This window comes from Trichomonas vaginalis, chromosome V (assembly GCF_026262505.1).
Source record: "Trichomonas vaginalis G3 chromosome V, whole genome shotgun sequence".
Lineage (NCBI taxonomy): Eukaryota > Parabasalia > Trichomonadida > Trichomonadidae > Trichomonas > Trichomonas vaginalis.
The window spans coordinates 4699415-4713944 of NC_067207.1; the positions used below are offsets into that span (position 1 = coordinate 4699415).

The window sequence follows — 14530 nt, forward strand, 5'->3', positions numbered from 1 at the left end:
TCCTGCGCTTCATTAAAAAACGTAATAATTTCTACCGAAAATGTAGTGTTCGAAAAAGAGGCATTTGAAAATTGCAGTAATTTGATTTCAATAGTCTTACCAAGTATTAATACAATTCCAGCAAGAATGTTTTATAATTGTGAAAATTTATCAGAATTTGATATGCCTGAATCTGTTGTTTCAATCAGTGACTACTCTTTTTATAGATGTTCTAAACTAATTTCAATTAATGGCATCTATAATAATAATTTTATTGAAAAAATAGGAAATAGTGCCTGTAGTTAGTATACAAGTCTCGTGTACGGAGGCACTGCGTTCCTCCGTACGCAATACTTGTGAATTTGACACTTTACAAAACCGTTAACGTATATTTTACAACACAAACGACAACACTAACTTAACCTTAAATATTTACAAAACCACCAACCACTTCACCTCACTAACGTTTTCACAAACGACTTTACTACTGTAAAAAATAAACGTTCTCATTTACAAAAGTATTGCAACTCTTCCCATTGCTGTGCTTCACACAATAGTTCATATTCTTCAGTATCGCTGCTGTCGCTCCAATCGTCAGAGTCAAAATCACTGTCAAAATAAATGTTAGTAAGTTTTGACAAAGCTAATGAAACACGTTTACCGTTTGTATCGTATGCTTGTATAAACTTTCCATTCTTCATTCCTTCATAAACGCTCAAACTAACTTTACCCTTTCTCCCTCGTATCTGATAGAATGTATTTTCACGAGGAACGAAGAACAAATTCTTGAACTCATGACCGTTGTAGTTTGTTATCTCAATAGTTTTCGTCATTTATATAAAAATAAACTTAAAAATAAAATAAAAATTTTCAGTAAAATAAAAAATAAACTTAAAATTAATGATATCACCACCCTCACACGTATGAAAACATAGCACAAAAATAAATTTAGGTGAAGTGGTGAGATTTCACCTCTTTTTTCACCTGTTTTTTCACCCACTTGAATTCATTGCTTTATAACTCTCTTCCTTGGTTTCTTTTTAGTTGCTTTCTTCACGTCTGTCTCCAACTTGACTGTCTTTCTTCTTCGTCCGTAATGATACCAGTTACTTCCACCAGTCAATGGGTCAAATGGTCTTTCGTAAGGGTTTCCATACATTCCATAGGGACCATACGGAAGAACTACTGGTGGAGGAAGAGTTCCATCGACTCTATTTAAATGCATTGTTTCACCTTTCATCTGGTCATTAAAGTCTTTTGCATGTTTTGCAAACTCATCGTCCTTTCCTAAAGCATTTTCTGACTCAGTCGCAACCAAATTGGATGCTTTATTTATGAGCCCTATTTTATTTAATCTTAACTTCTTTGCAACCCAGCCTCCAATCTTCCCTTTATTTGCATCTAATGTCTTCGAAACCCTTCCTCCACTCATTTTATTTACTGCGTCATAAGCCCAAGTGCTTTTGCTCCAAATGCTAATGCTTTTGTTCCCATTGCGCCTAAAGCTGTCCAAGCTACCATTTACACCATATTAAAATCATCTCTCTTCAATATTATCTCATAAAAGTTCTCGTTACTGGAGAAAGTCAATGAAACATAAACATTCTCACGGGCTTCGCCCTCACCGCTTTGCGGTCTATCTAACTTCTTTCTTATCTCATCTATTCGCTTCAAAATGTCTGAACAATTGCTAACATCTTCTACAACAGTTATTTCATCATGAATGACCTTCAAGAACAAGCTCATTTAATATGCAATTAAAATCATCTCAATAATGAGTCCATCCTTTCCATCTTTAGGTAGCACAACATCTTTCATTGAAGAAGGTTCGACAAGTCTTATGTTAAACTTACTGACAAAGTTTGTTATACTATAATGCTTCGGCGGCGAATACATGTAGTTTGAAAGACATAATATAGATTCTTCAGCAAATTCACTTATACTGGATTTTATAACAATGTTCTCACGAGACCAAATACCACCAATTGACAATCTTGTAAGCAATCCTGCTGAACCTTCTACTGTAAACGTCGATGGTAACATTCCACGAAGGTCATCTATTGACATCGTTGAGTCACTGAATTTAAATATTTTCTTAAAGCAATCGTCATTATCTAACCATGCAATAGCTTTGAAGTTTTCATTCGAATATACATCTGCTTCATTAAATGTAAAACCTGACTTCTTTGCAGAGATGACTTTAAAATCTATTGAGTTTGTTTCAAAATTATATGCTATGGTAACTTCTGAAGGTAATGGATGCCCTTCCGCAGTCAGTTGTTCTCTCACTACCGTTTGAAGCTTTGTGTTAAAAACTTTCATGTCATCTCCTGTGTCTAGGTTCACATACACAGCAATGGGAAAACTATCTTGCTTCTTTGTTTCATCATTATACCTCAAAACATTAAAGTTCTTCAATAATATTGTCCTTCCTGCTGGAATACTTCGAACCTGTCTGATTTCAATAGCTTTCTCACCTCCTACATACTCTACCCAGTGTCTTGGATATTCATAAGTATACTGACTTTCTTGAATTTTGGTTGGTTTCATCATAACGTGTTCATAGTATATCTTTATACTCTTGTCAGTTAGACTCGGTGCTATGTTCTGAATATTTCTGACTTGCATTTTTAATGGAGATAAAATGAAGCATTTAATACATGACGTAGATGAAGACATGAATGAAACTACAGACAAACTTAACTCTTCTCTCATTCTTCCTTTCAGCAAAGATTATGAGTTCTGTTCAAATGGTGTTATTTCTATTGTGGAAAGATGGGTTCAGGTAAGACATTTAACCTCATTCGTCATATACTCATAACAGAGCGTTTAGGAAGATCATATTATGACCAAATCATTATATCAGCAACTTCAGACTCTATGGACTCAACAGCGAAAACATTTATGTCAAAAGTTCAAGCCTCTGTCGTTAAAGTTCCAGACAGTGAACTCATTGAATTTCTTCAACGTTACGTTCGACGTAAGAGGAAATATTATGCCATCGTTGAATTTATACAGTCAGGAATGCAAAAGACTTCAGAAGAGATGGAAAGAATTATTGACAAACACCACTTACGTCAATACTCAGGAGTTTACGATATGAAACGACTTACAAACTACATTCTATCAAAACTTTCAAAATACCCCTTCAAAAAGTATCCTTCAAATACTCTGCTCGTTTGCGACGACTTCGCCGGAAAAGGTTTAGTGTCAAAGCCTGACTCACCATTAGCTAACATCATTACTAAAGTCAGACATTACCACTTAACTGTAGCAATACTTATGCAAACATGGCGTTTTTTGCTTTAAACATAAAACGTCTCATAACTGACTTCGTTATCTTTCAAGGTTTCTCACGTTATGATATTGAACTCATTTGGAAACAGTCAGGTATAACATTACCTTTTGAAGAAATTTGGGAAGCATATAAGTCTCTCATCTCTCCTCGTTCATACCTTGAGATTCATATCATGACTAATACCATTAAAGTCAAAAATATTCCATGGGAACGACCAACATTGTTTTAAAGTTTAACCTTCAATTGACTGATGGTAAACAAATTCCATGCATCTCTGTCGCCATTTCTGTTAATATTTTTGCTGTCATTCATATCATCCACTTCCCATCCGTTAGCTTTTGAGGATATGCGTTAGAATAGCTGTTCTTAAATGAAGGCTTTTCACCTTTGAGAGCATAAACTCTATAACTTTCTGCATACTTTATGTTTGAACCTCCTGAGCCATCATTGACATAAATTTTTATAGGCTTCCACCCTTTGTTCATGTTCCTGCTTCTTCCCTTAGCTCTTTTGTTCAGTAGTTCTACATCTTTATACACAGCACCTGTCTCAGTGAATTCAACAATATTTTCATTCGTTAGCTTTACATTCAAACCCTTGTCGAGTATATTGTTCATTTCATACATATAAAAGGTTTTTATTCTATATGAAATGAGAAGCAAATCCATCTTAGCTGGTGCCGTTAATGTTCCAATTGAACCAACATCAAATGTTGACTCACGAACGACAAACAATATTGTCATAAAGAACTATAGTTCAGTGTTTGAAAGAAAAAGAACCAGAACTGAAATCCGTGAATTTAAACTCAGCTTCAAACGCTAACGCTACATCAGATGTTAAGTTAGAGTATCCACCACTGGACCAAATTCTTTCAAGAGAAGCCAACGACAACCCTTACACAAATGTTCAAACAAATCCTTCAGATAACGTAGACCATTACCTTCTTCAGTTATACCAAACAATTTTACTCAAAGACGATAAGAAGCTTTTGACAAATCTTATAAGCAAGAACCAAATAATTCTAACAAAGGAGGACCTTGAAAATGTTATATCACGAATAACAGGGAAACAATGTGTCATTGACTATCTCGACCCTGAAATCGAATGCTGTGGTCAAACGCCACCATTCATGAAAATAGGTAACATCCGCATCATTGAAACACCAGGAACTACAGGAGTTGAGTTTAAGTATAAATATTCGAACGAGTATACAAAACTTTCAACAGAATATAAGCTTTGTTTGAAATATGTTTTAGTAAATTAAAGCAATTTGTAATATCTATCCAAAACTTCTTCAACAGTATCGAACTCATCTTCATAATGCAAACCTAATCTTATTGACTTGGTGCAGTTTTCACTAACACAATATAGCGCTTTGCGCTCGGCGCCTTTGACGCCTTTTTCTGTTCTCTTGACTGACATAACTAACTCATTTGTTTCATCAAACAGCAATAACCAAAGTTCATGACCTAATACATAACATTCATACTTTATATTTTTAGCTCTGAGTTCTCTTGTAAGCTGTTGCATTTAATATTTTCTAAAAAGTCAACTTCAACAGTCATTCGCACTGGTGCCTTCAGTTCTACAGGCTCTCCTTGAAAGTCAACAAGTCTGAATTGCATGTCTTTCAAATTATGAGGACTAATGCGAACCCATTTACCTAAATGAGTTACTATGACAGGAACGTTTGGAATGAACATTGAATTGACTGCATAACAGAAGGATTTATATTCTACTGAACCTTTACTATTAACTCCTGAAATACCTGTGACATTAGCTATTTTTGACTCAACGTATAAACAATTACCATAACATACGTATGGAACAGATTTCATCTCAATCGTTTTGTCAACACTTTTCAAAGGACATGTCATATGGTATGCTCCCAGAAGCAATTGAACTCTATGACTCATTCGTGTTATCTTAAACTCCTTCGCATAACTGAACTTCAAAACTCCTGCAATAAGTTTAACATTCATTAAGTTTTCTTCGTTCTCCTTGTTTATTGTAGTATTTATGAGCGCATTTAACACTCCAGCTAATGTTTCCATCTTATATTCTACATTATTGTGAAATCTTATTTCGTGCTTCTTTCCATCTATTTCAAGCTCCATGAAATCTGTTTCATCTGTTATAACGAATGAAGCGATAGTATTGAAGTCAACAACTCTGAAAGCAAGCGCTTCATTCTGAAGACCTAAGTTTGTTTGTAGCTTTACTGTCCCGTATTCGTTTGGGTCTGTACTTTGCAAATAGAACAACATTTTATTCTCATTAAAATATGAGTATTGCTGCATATGCGTATGAAGCTGACAGAGCTAAACGTTTATATTTTGGTCAATACTCTCTCACACTTACTGACAAATATATTGTTATTTCTGATGGAAATACCGAGAAATACATAACATGGAAGGACTATGAAAAGTTTGACCCTATTTTAACTCCATGCACTATGCCATTCATTGTAAATGGTGAAGTTGTCATGAAGAACGACACAACTGTTTATAGGTCTGTATATGAAGCGTTAGAATATATGTTGAATTATAATCCCGAAAGATTTGACCCAAGCACTACGTCATGTACAATGCCTTTTATTAAGGATGGTGAAATCGTAAGAGTTCCGAATTCAACGGTTTACACAGCTGTTCAAAACAGTTTACAAAACATTTTAGCGAATATCTTTAATTCAGAAACTACAGAAATAAAATTACCATATATAACAGATGCTAAAGAAATTAAATCAAAAACGACAACATTATTTACGTCACTTAATGATTTAATGACTTATATCATTAATATTCCTGCACCAACTACAGCATTTGATCCAAACTCGACGGTTTGCAGTGTACCTTTCATAAAGTCGCAAACGGACTCTTTGAGTCCTGAAGGTCTTTCAGACCGAAGCGACCAGGGCGAAGCCCATGACAGTTCATTAATTGTTTTAAGGGATTCAACAGTTAATGAATCATTAAAGGCGTCATTAATGAAAATCATTGATTTTAATTCATTCACGAATACATATAATTCATTCATTAATGTTTCATATGCTTCTAAAGAAGGTGAGCCAAAAACTATCGATAAAGCGGTGTATGAAATAAAAGCATCAACGACGAAATTGAATTCGTTAACTTTTGACGGTGATAGTTTCGTTAATGACATAACATCGGGGAAAACAATTTTAACGAAAGAATATTTAAAATCTCATGTTAGTGAGTTCGTTGAAATTGAAAAAGAAGGTGGAATTAAGTTCGATCCACTGAATTTCATTTTCAGCTTAGCGAATGCGGGTGTTAGTTTCGCTGAATGGACAACTATACAGAGTGAAATAAATGCAATATGGACGTTTTTGGGGTCAAAAGCGGGAATGGGTGAGCTTGTAAATGCTGCAAGAACATTAGGTGAAACAGGAAATTTTGTAGATGGTTTTAAAAGACTTGTTTCAAATGTTTTAACAAACACAAAGAAATTATTTAGATATACCATACATAACGGACGGATTTTCGAACAGGTAGCAACAAACCCTCCGGTTATGGCTGCGTTGATGATGGTTAGAGATATAAAACCACGTAACGACGGGAACGAAGAACATGAACAACAGAGCCCAACGGGCTCAGAGCCACATAGTGGCGAGGATACTGGTCGGGTTATTCAAGACATTAAAAACGTGTATCCTGAAGTTATTGATTTATTTAGAGGAGTTAATGATTCAATTTCAAAACATTCTATAACCCTCGATGAAGAGAATAAATTAACAGATTATATATTCGTCATTATTGCAGAATTAATGAAGAGAATAAATGAAAAAGGAATTGGTGATATCATTAATGTCAGCGATGTAATGATGAAAAGAAATTTTGACTCATTATTTACAAAACCGAAAACAGAATATAGTCTTTATGACGTAATTACCGAATTAATGAAAAAGATTAATGATAATAAGAGTTCTGGCGGAAGAGTTGAATTAGAAGTGAATGATGTTAATGAGAAATTAGCCGAAAAAGCAGATAAAAACCACGTTCATTATATAACTTCAGACGAACAGATTATAACGGACTACCATGGATATTTAACACGAAGTGATGAAGCGAAGACAAAAAATGTTAATGAAAGAAGATATAAATACATTCGTGCTAAAGGTTATGACATAAGCTGTACTGTACAGTATGACACAGGTAAAGCACCAGAAGCATTTAGTTATAACGATGAAATTTATGCCTCTACTTTCTCTGTTAATGGTGTATTAGTTGAACCAAGATTTATGTTAAGAGTTAAGGCAAAAATAACGTTTGAAGATGCTATTAAAAGTAAAGCTGACAAAGTTGAACTTGACGCAACGAACAAAGTTTTGAAATCTCATAAACACAACATCTCCGATATAAATGAACTTCAAACTTCTTTAGACAGTAAAGCTGACAAGAACCATACACATAAATCCTTCACTACTGTTAGAGCAGACGACATAATATTGAACTTTGACCTTGGTTCAAGTGCACCATTAGAAAATCCAAGTACAAGCGTAAAAGATACTCTTAACAGTTTAGATAACAGTTGCAGGAACATTGAAAGTCATGCCAGAAACTTTGAAGCACATGAACTACCAGCAATGTTAGATAAGAAAGCAGACAAGAACCATACACATAAATCCTTCACAACTGTTGCTATAGAAAGTATTGAAGGAACGGTTGAAGAAACTGGTGGGGATGCATGCATTATATTGTAAACCTCCTAACTTTCCACAAGGTTTAACATCGGATGACGACATAACGACGATGAGAAACATTAGATGTAAAGATGTTTATGTCATGAAGGATGAACATAATATTAAATTCACTGCTCAAGATTTATATGACAAGAAAGCAGACAAGAACCATACACATAAATCCTTCACTACTGTTAGAGCAGACGACATAATATTGAACTTTGACCTTGGTTCAAGTGCACCTTTAGAGAATCCGAGTACAAGCGTAAAAGATACTCTTAACAATTTAGATAAGAGTTGCAGGAATACCGAAGATCATGCCAGAAACTTTGAAGCATATGAACTACCAGCAATGTTAGACAAGAAAGCAGATAAAACTTATGTGGATGCAGAACTAACAAAGAAATTTTCGAAACCAGATACAATGACATTTACAACAGAAATTATAAATGGTGAACCAGCAACTCCATTTGAATTTGTTAGAGGTCTTCAACCAGATACTTTTGAATTTTTCTTGGATAATTCTATTGAACTAACATTACATTATAAAAGTGGAACAAATGCAACATTTCATCCGGGAGATACATTCCAAATGGTATTTAATGACATAAGTTCTTTAGAATATGTTTATAGAGTTATGAGCATATATGATTTAATATATCCTATAGGAGCTGTTTATACGTCTATGAATCCAATAAATCCAAACACTTTATTTGGTGGTAGATGGTATGAAATAGTTGACAGTTTTCCATTCTACACTAATACGCAGTCAATGAAGATGGGAGGTTCAAAGAAAATAGGTATTGAAAACCTTCCTTCACATATGCATAGGTTCAGTGGAAGAACATCTGTGGAAGGAAACCATTCACATTCAATAACAAAAAGAGGTTATACAAATCTTGCAGCGGGTTCGGATAGACAGGGAATGCATAGATATGATATCACAACTGACCCCAAAGATGTTAGCACAGGTATTTTCTGTGGAACTGCAGGAAATCATACACATGTTGTAGCTGGTATTACAGACCCAGCAGGTAATGGAAAAGATTATATGCCTCCTTATATAACAATGCACGCTTGGATACGAGTTGGTTAAAATCTTTAACTTTACATAAATGAGCTTGAAAGAAGTATTCGAACAACATCCATGGAGGTCATTTAAGAAGTTCAATGAAGCTGCAAAGAGTTCGGGATTTACTAACAGAGCTGAAGTGAAAAGGTTCTTTGACAAAAATGTTGTACATCAAACAAAAATAAATCCTTACGACTACTTTTTACCAATTTACTCCAACACTCCTGACGCATACCAATTTGACACTCTCATTCAAAGCAGAAAAGGAGGACATAAACCATTCCTCATCTTCATAAATGTTAACACTCGTAAAGCATATGCGTATATAATGAGAAATAAAGGAACTCATGAAGTGTTAAGAGTTTTACAAAAGTTTGTAGCAGAACATAGCCCAAGTATTTTAACATCAGACCAAGACGGTGCATACCTCAGCAACGAAATCACAGAATTTCTCATTAAGCATAACATAACTCACTACACTACTGAAGACCATAACCATAACATACTCGGTATCATTAACCGCTTCATAAGGACTCTCAGAGATTTAAATCAAGAGCGAGACTTTACCGAAGAAACAATGAAACATTTTCTCGAAGTATATAATTCCTCAACACATTCTACAACAGGACATACACCAAATTCAATGACAAACAACAAGAAGAAAAGTATATACAAAAGAAACGAAGCCAAACACAAAATATCAGAAATTCAACACAATTTACTCTCATTCCTGGTACAAAAGTTCGTGTAGTTCTTGACGACAAACCATTGACAAAGAAACGTTTAAGGTTAAGTCGAAATTATTATATCGTAGACTCTACGCAAGGTAATGGATATCTTATAAAAGCTGCTGACGACTCCATAGCATTTTACCCTCGACATAAATTAGTCGAAAGTAGTAATGGCAAACTTGCTGAAACCATTGACGAAGCAAAGCGAGGAGTGGTTATTGAAATACTTGACTATAACACAAACGATGACACTTATAAAGTAAGATATGAAGGAGGCGTTGAAGATGTTATACCATCTAAGAACTTGAGAGAATCTAAACCAACTCATCTGGGACCATTAGAGCGGGAGTACTGGAAAGATAAAAACATGCCAGAAAGAATAAGAAAATTCTTCTAAACTTTTTCGTTGGATGTAAATCAGACAAAAATATAATTTAGGTGAAGAGGTGAGATTCACCTGTTTTCTCACCTCTTTTTCACCTCTTGAACTTTTTATAACATTCGGTCATAACTTCATCAATTTCATTTAAATCACGATTTAAAAACTCATTGACTTCATCTTCAACCGTGTCATCTTGTAATAAGAATATTTTCTTTAGTTTCATGTCAACATCCCGAACAGCACAAAGGATAAAATCATATTCATTTCTTCCGTTAAACATACTTTTTCTTTCTCGTTCATCGTTAAATAAATTATTGAAAATATAAACAGCGGTGTAAAAGTTATGTACTGTGTTAAATGTTGAAGCTTCACCTATTTTAGATTTTAGGATTCTTTTAGTAAGTAAATTGTTATCGTTCTTTCTCTTTTCCTTATCGTTCATGTCGAATCTGTCGAACCACATATCCTGTATTTCATCGAATTTACGAACTATAGAATCCGTCATTTCCCTGGTTAATGAGGGTAATCATTATTAATTTTTTCATATAATTTGTCCATATGATTTTCATCGACGTTTCCGGAAAGCATTTAATTAAAGCAAAAATATATTATAGGTGAAGAGGTGAGATGTCACCTCTTTTTTCACCTTTCTCACCCCAGTTTTTCACAAGCGTTTTACATGAATTGTACGATGTATATTTGAAATCCTAAACAATTTCGTAGCTTCTATTTCTTCTGTCAGTATGTCAAAAGTTTTAACAATGCCGAAAGTTTCTTTATATTTCTTCTTGACGTCAGATAGAAGGAAATCGTCAGCAGTTGGATAGTTTTTGTTCAGAAATGCTAACATGTCCATTTTATTTTCTGCTGGCTTTTCTGCTTCTTTCTTTAAGTCTGCATAGTCGTTTCGCATTCTTTCTATCTCTTTGACGGAGTAGTTATATTTCCTAATTGCTGCTTTACATTTAGAACATTGCGGATTCATTTTTGCGTTATATTCTGAAACCTTACCTGCTAAAACAACTAAGGCGTCAATGGTTTTCTTTAACTCAAAAGCAGTTGGTCTTATCTGTTCGTTCCATATTTTACCTCTTCTATCTTTATCTCTTATCTGCCATACACATTCAGCAACTAACGAAACAAAGTTATCGTAGGTCTTAAACTCCCCGGATTTATATATGTCAGAAACATTCTTATATACCATGTCGCAATCTTTGTCCATAACCTTATGGTTGCAATGAAATCCTAGAAACTCATAGTTTACCTTTCGAATGAACTTCTTTATTTCTACTGAGTCAGTTGGTTTCACTTCTATTTCATCGAATTCAGGAATAGTTAGTTTTTGATGCTGAATTTCAGGTAGTTTAGGTAAATGGTCAATAATGTCCTGCATTTCATAAAGATACTGTTCATTTGTTTCATCTTTCGCACTACAGTCTAAATTACTTGTTAAAAGTTCTTGCTTTATCTTCTGGATTTTTGTTTCGAAAGTATATGAAGAAGGAATGAAGCTTTTCATCTCTACTAACATAGATGTTGGATTCATGACTAACGAGTTTGGTGAAGTTGTTGTGGACAGAGTCCCGCCGTTCGCGGCTTGAATTGTTGTTGTGCCGATTGTTGAAATCATATCTTTACATACAAAATAAAAAAATAAATAAAAATAAAACTAACGTTATTTTTCTATCTTAAGGAAATTCATGAAAATTCATGAGGGTGAGAAATTAGGTGAAAAAAGAGGTGACATCTCACCTCTTCACCTATAATATATTTTTTGGTCATTTACACTCATTTACGAAGAAGTTATGACAAAGCATTTACGAAGAAGTTATGACAAAGTCACGAGGGTGAAAAAAGAGGTGAGAAAACAGGTGACATCTCACCTCTTCACCTAAATTATATTTTAGGTCAAAGCTTCCACGAGAGAAAAGATTCCTCATTCGCTAAGGATTCCAAAAATGAAAAAATCATTGATTTCGGCTGAGAAAAAACAGCAAAACCCTTCTTCCACGGGAACAAAGAAATAAAGAAGAAATAAAGTAAATTTTTTATTTATTCCCGTGGAAGATAGAGCACTTTTATGACACTTTTTATTCACGACAAACAAGACAAATAAAGAAAATAAGAAAATACGGCGCTGTCGCGGTTCGAACCACAGACCTTGACCCCTCCATAACACCACCTTAGACCACTGTGCTACGTAGCCTGTCGACATAAGATTTTATAAATTGCATATTTGACGTAAATTTATTTCCATCTGGCTTCCCACTGCATAAGATATTCATACGTGTTTGTAAGACATTCATTAAACTTCTTTTCTATTGCATCTAATCTTGCGTTATTTTTTTCAATAACTTGTCTGTATTCTTCATCATCTCCAGCAGTGTTTGGGTCTTCACGTTTAAAATATTCATTGTTAACCAATTTTTTATCTACAAATTTTATTAGTGTTTGATTCACTTCGTTATGATAACGGTCATATTCTTTCAATACGTAAGTGAAGACAAAATGCGTCGTACCTTCAATCTTAAAGCTTAAAGAACTTTCAACACAGTTTTGAGGGTCTGTCAGTGCGTCAATGAGATAGTATTCGAAGTCAGTCAATAATCTTTTTAAAGTCATTTCATACAGGATAAAATTTAATGTTGTGAAGAAATAGTGTTTATCTCAGAAAAAATAAAGTTAGTTTTTATTTTATTTATTTTTTTATCCTGTATGTAAGAACAGTAATGTCAACATTAGAGAACACAACAACTGCTATCGTTCATGAAGCCATAAATGAAGAATACGAATACATACAATATAACAAACAATTGAGACTCATTCGTTCAGTCAAAGATGATATGTATCAAATGCAAAGTATAATGAACGCTCTTCGTTCTACAAAGCAAGCATATCATTGGTTTGAAAACCAACAGGCAAAAGAACTTTTAGAAGAATTTCCTCATATGATTGCTTCCCTCGGAAAACCGAGGGAAGAGATTCCGTACGAAAATCGCAAGAATTTGGCACCTGGTTTGAAAGGTTATTATGTTCATAGACTTTTAGTAAATGCTGTAGCAATGTGGGCTTCACCTCGTTATGCTTGTTATATTTTCATGATGTTAGATGAACTATATAAAGCAGAACGTGGAGAGATGGAAAAGAAACTTCAAGCAAAAGATGAAGTCATTGAATCCAAAGACAAAAGCATACAGAAAAGAATACCACGTTCAGTACCAAAAGGAAAGGAAAAGAGTTATAAGTATATGATTTATACTGAAGAGTTGGAGAAAGAAGAAGATAGAGATATGGTTATGTTGCATTTAGTCAGAAGAAACAACAAAAGCTTTTACGACCTTGCTAAAATATATAAATCTGACAGAAACTGGTTCTATCGTGAAAACTTACCGATTTCAATGACACCGAATGAGCAAATAAAAGAAATTGTCAAAAATACTCTTCCTCAAACACACTATGACATCAAAGGTTGCACAATACTTACCTTCAAAGAAGACTTAACATTACTGAAGGAAAAAATAACAGAATATTTCGATAACTTCAAAGAGGAAGAATGAAGTCACGACAACATTAACGAAGAAGTCACGACAACATTAACGAAGAGAGAATGAGGTGAAAAAACAGGTGATATCTCACCTCTTCACCAAAAATATATTTTTGGTTAAATAGCTTCAGGGTCAATTTCTTCAACCATTTCACTTCCTTCGTCAATGTCAATTGAAGCTTCTTCAACCTTTGGTAAGAACTTTTGTATAACATCTTTGTTCGTTATTGTCTTCAGAGATGAAGGATAATATTTCACAGATGTTTCACCCTTCTTATATTCTTTCTGTTCGGAAAGATTCATAGCAATACTGAAGAAGTCAATGTTGGAGTTCTTTATGACAGTATAGTGTGTATCTTTGACATTCACGAAGAAACCCTTTTGTTTCAAAACTACTGCTAACTCTTGTGAAGTATAACGTTTGCGGTCAATGACGATAGCTAATGGTCTGACATACTGACCAAACTTAGATTCTTTCACAAACTTCTTGTTAAAGATAACATTAACGTTTGAAGCATTATTGAACTCATTCTTGATGGCAGTAGCGAGAGCATTGTATGAAAAGAACTTGCAATCTTGCATGTGTTTCATTAAAATAAAAATATTAAATTATTTTGAAAAATAACTTAAAAAAAATCTAATCTAATTTTTTCAAAAATATTTTTTTTATTTCCTACTAAAGATGTATCGGAAGTTGTCTAAGTTAGAACACTCGGAAATAAAACAACTTCTTACAGAAGCTAATATAGATGTTGCAAAGCATTACGCAACAAACAAAAAAGCACTCGCTGACTTCATTAAAGACTATAATGGTGCAATAAG

At 34.0% G+C, this 14530-nt stretch overlaps 10 protein-coding genes and 4 pseudogenes across 14 annotated transcripts, besides 2 other annotated features; 6 read left to right on the top strand and 8 right to left on the bottom strand.

The window, feature by feature from the left end:
• The first annotated feature begins 279 nt into the window (after positions 1-279).
• Positions 280-485: a terminal%2Cinverted (terminal inverted repeat of Maverick-1A transposon ID:TVAGG3_0278900).
• Positions 280-14530: part of a mobile genetic element that runs on past the window's edge.
• TVAGG3_0278910 (uncharacterized protein) lies at positions 486-812 on the bottom strand (the record flags this gene model as incomplete). Its single annotated transcript, XM_001327465.1, has 1 exon — positions 486-812. The coding sequence occupies one exon, from the start codon at positions 810-812 to the stop codon at positions 486-488; it is 327 nt and encodes a 108-aa protein (XP_001327500.1).
• On the bottom strand, positions 1107-1500 carry TVAGG3_0278920 (annotated as a pseudogene). The gene has a single exon. A coding segment is annotated over exon 1 (394 nt).
• Positions 1726-2658, bottom strand: TVAGG3_0278930 (uncharacterized protein; the record flags this gene model as incomplete). The annotated part of the gene is made up of 1 exon (XM_001327463.2): positions 1726-2658. The coding sequence occupies one exon, from the start codon at positions 2656-2658 to the stop codon at positions 1726-1728; it is 933 nt and encodes a 310-aa protein (XP_001327498.2).
• On the bottom strand, positions 4768-5378 carry TVAGG3_0278940 (annotated as a pseudogene). The gene has a single exon. A coding segment is annotated over exon 1 (611 nt).
• TVAGG3_0278950 (uncharacterized protein) lies at positions 6645-6977 on the top strand (the record flags this gene model as incomplete). The annotated part of the gene is made up of 1 exon (XM_051228780.1): positions 6645-6977. A coding segment is annotated over one exon (333 nt), but the record flags the coding sequence as incomplete, so codon positions are not given.
• On the top strand, positions 7884-8574 carry TVAGG3_0278960 (annotated as a pseudogene). Its single transcript has one exon. A coding segment is annotated over exon 1 (691 nt).
• TVAGG3_0278970 (ATP binding) lies at positions 8665-9075 on the top strand (the record flags this gene model as incomplete). The annotated part of the gene is made up of 1 exon (XM_051228781.1): positions 8665-9075. The coding sequence occupies one exon, from the start codon at positions 8665-8667 to the stop codon at positions 9073-9075; it is 411 nt and encodes a 136-aa protein (XP_051098511.1).
• Positions 9095-9617, top strand: TVAGG3_0278980 (integrase core domain containing protein family; the record flags this gene model as incomplete). The annotated part of the gene is made up of 1 exon (XM_051228782.1): positions 9095-9617. A coding segment is annotated over one exon (523 nt), but the record flags the coding sequence as incomplete, so codon positions are not given.
• TVAGG3_0278990 lies at positions 9629-10179 on the top strand (annotated as a pseudogene). Its single transcript has one exon. A coding segment is annotated over exon 1 (551 nt).
• Positions 10259-10669, bottom strand: TVAGG3_0279000 (uncharacterized protein; the record flags this gene model as incomplete). The annotated part of the gene is made up of 1 exon (XM_051228783.1): positions 10259-10669. The coding sequence occupies one exon, from the start codon at positions 10667-10669 to the stop codon at positions 10259-10261; it is 411 nt and encodes a 136-aa protein (XP_051098513.1).
• TVAGG3_0279010 (organellar and viral DNA polymerase type B) lies at positions 10829-11794 on the bottom strand (the record flags this gene model as incomplete). Its single annotated transcript, XM_051228784.1, has 1 exon — positions 10829-11794. The coding sequence occupies one exon, from the start codon at positions 11792-11794 to the stop codon at positions 10829-10831; it is 966 nt and encodes a 321-aa protein (XP_051098514.1).
• Positions 12412-12786, bottom strand: TVAGG3_0279020 (uncharacterized protein; the record flags this gene model as incomplete). Its single annotated transcript, XM_001327460.2, has 1 exon — positions 12412-12786. One exon carries the CDS (start codon positions 12784-12786, stop codon positions 12412-12414), a length of 375 nt encoding a protein of 124 aa, XP_001327495.2.
• On the top strand, positions 12894-13721 carry TVAGG3_0279030 (KilA, N-terminal/APSES-type HTH, DNA-binding family; the record flags this gene model as incomplete). Its single annotated transcript, XM_051228785.1, has 1 exon — positions 12894-13721. The coding sequence occupies one exon, from the start codon at positions 12894-12896 to the stop codon at positions 13719-13721; it is 828 nt and encodes a 275-aa protein (XP_051098515.1).
• Positions 13963-14299, bottom strand: TVAGG3_0279040 (uncharacterized protein; the record flags this gene model as incomplete). The annotated part of the gene is made up of 1 exon (XM_051228786.1): positions 13963-14299. A coding segment is annotated over one exon (337 nt), but the record flags the coding sequence as incomplete, so codon positions are not given.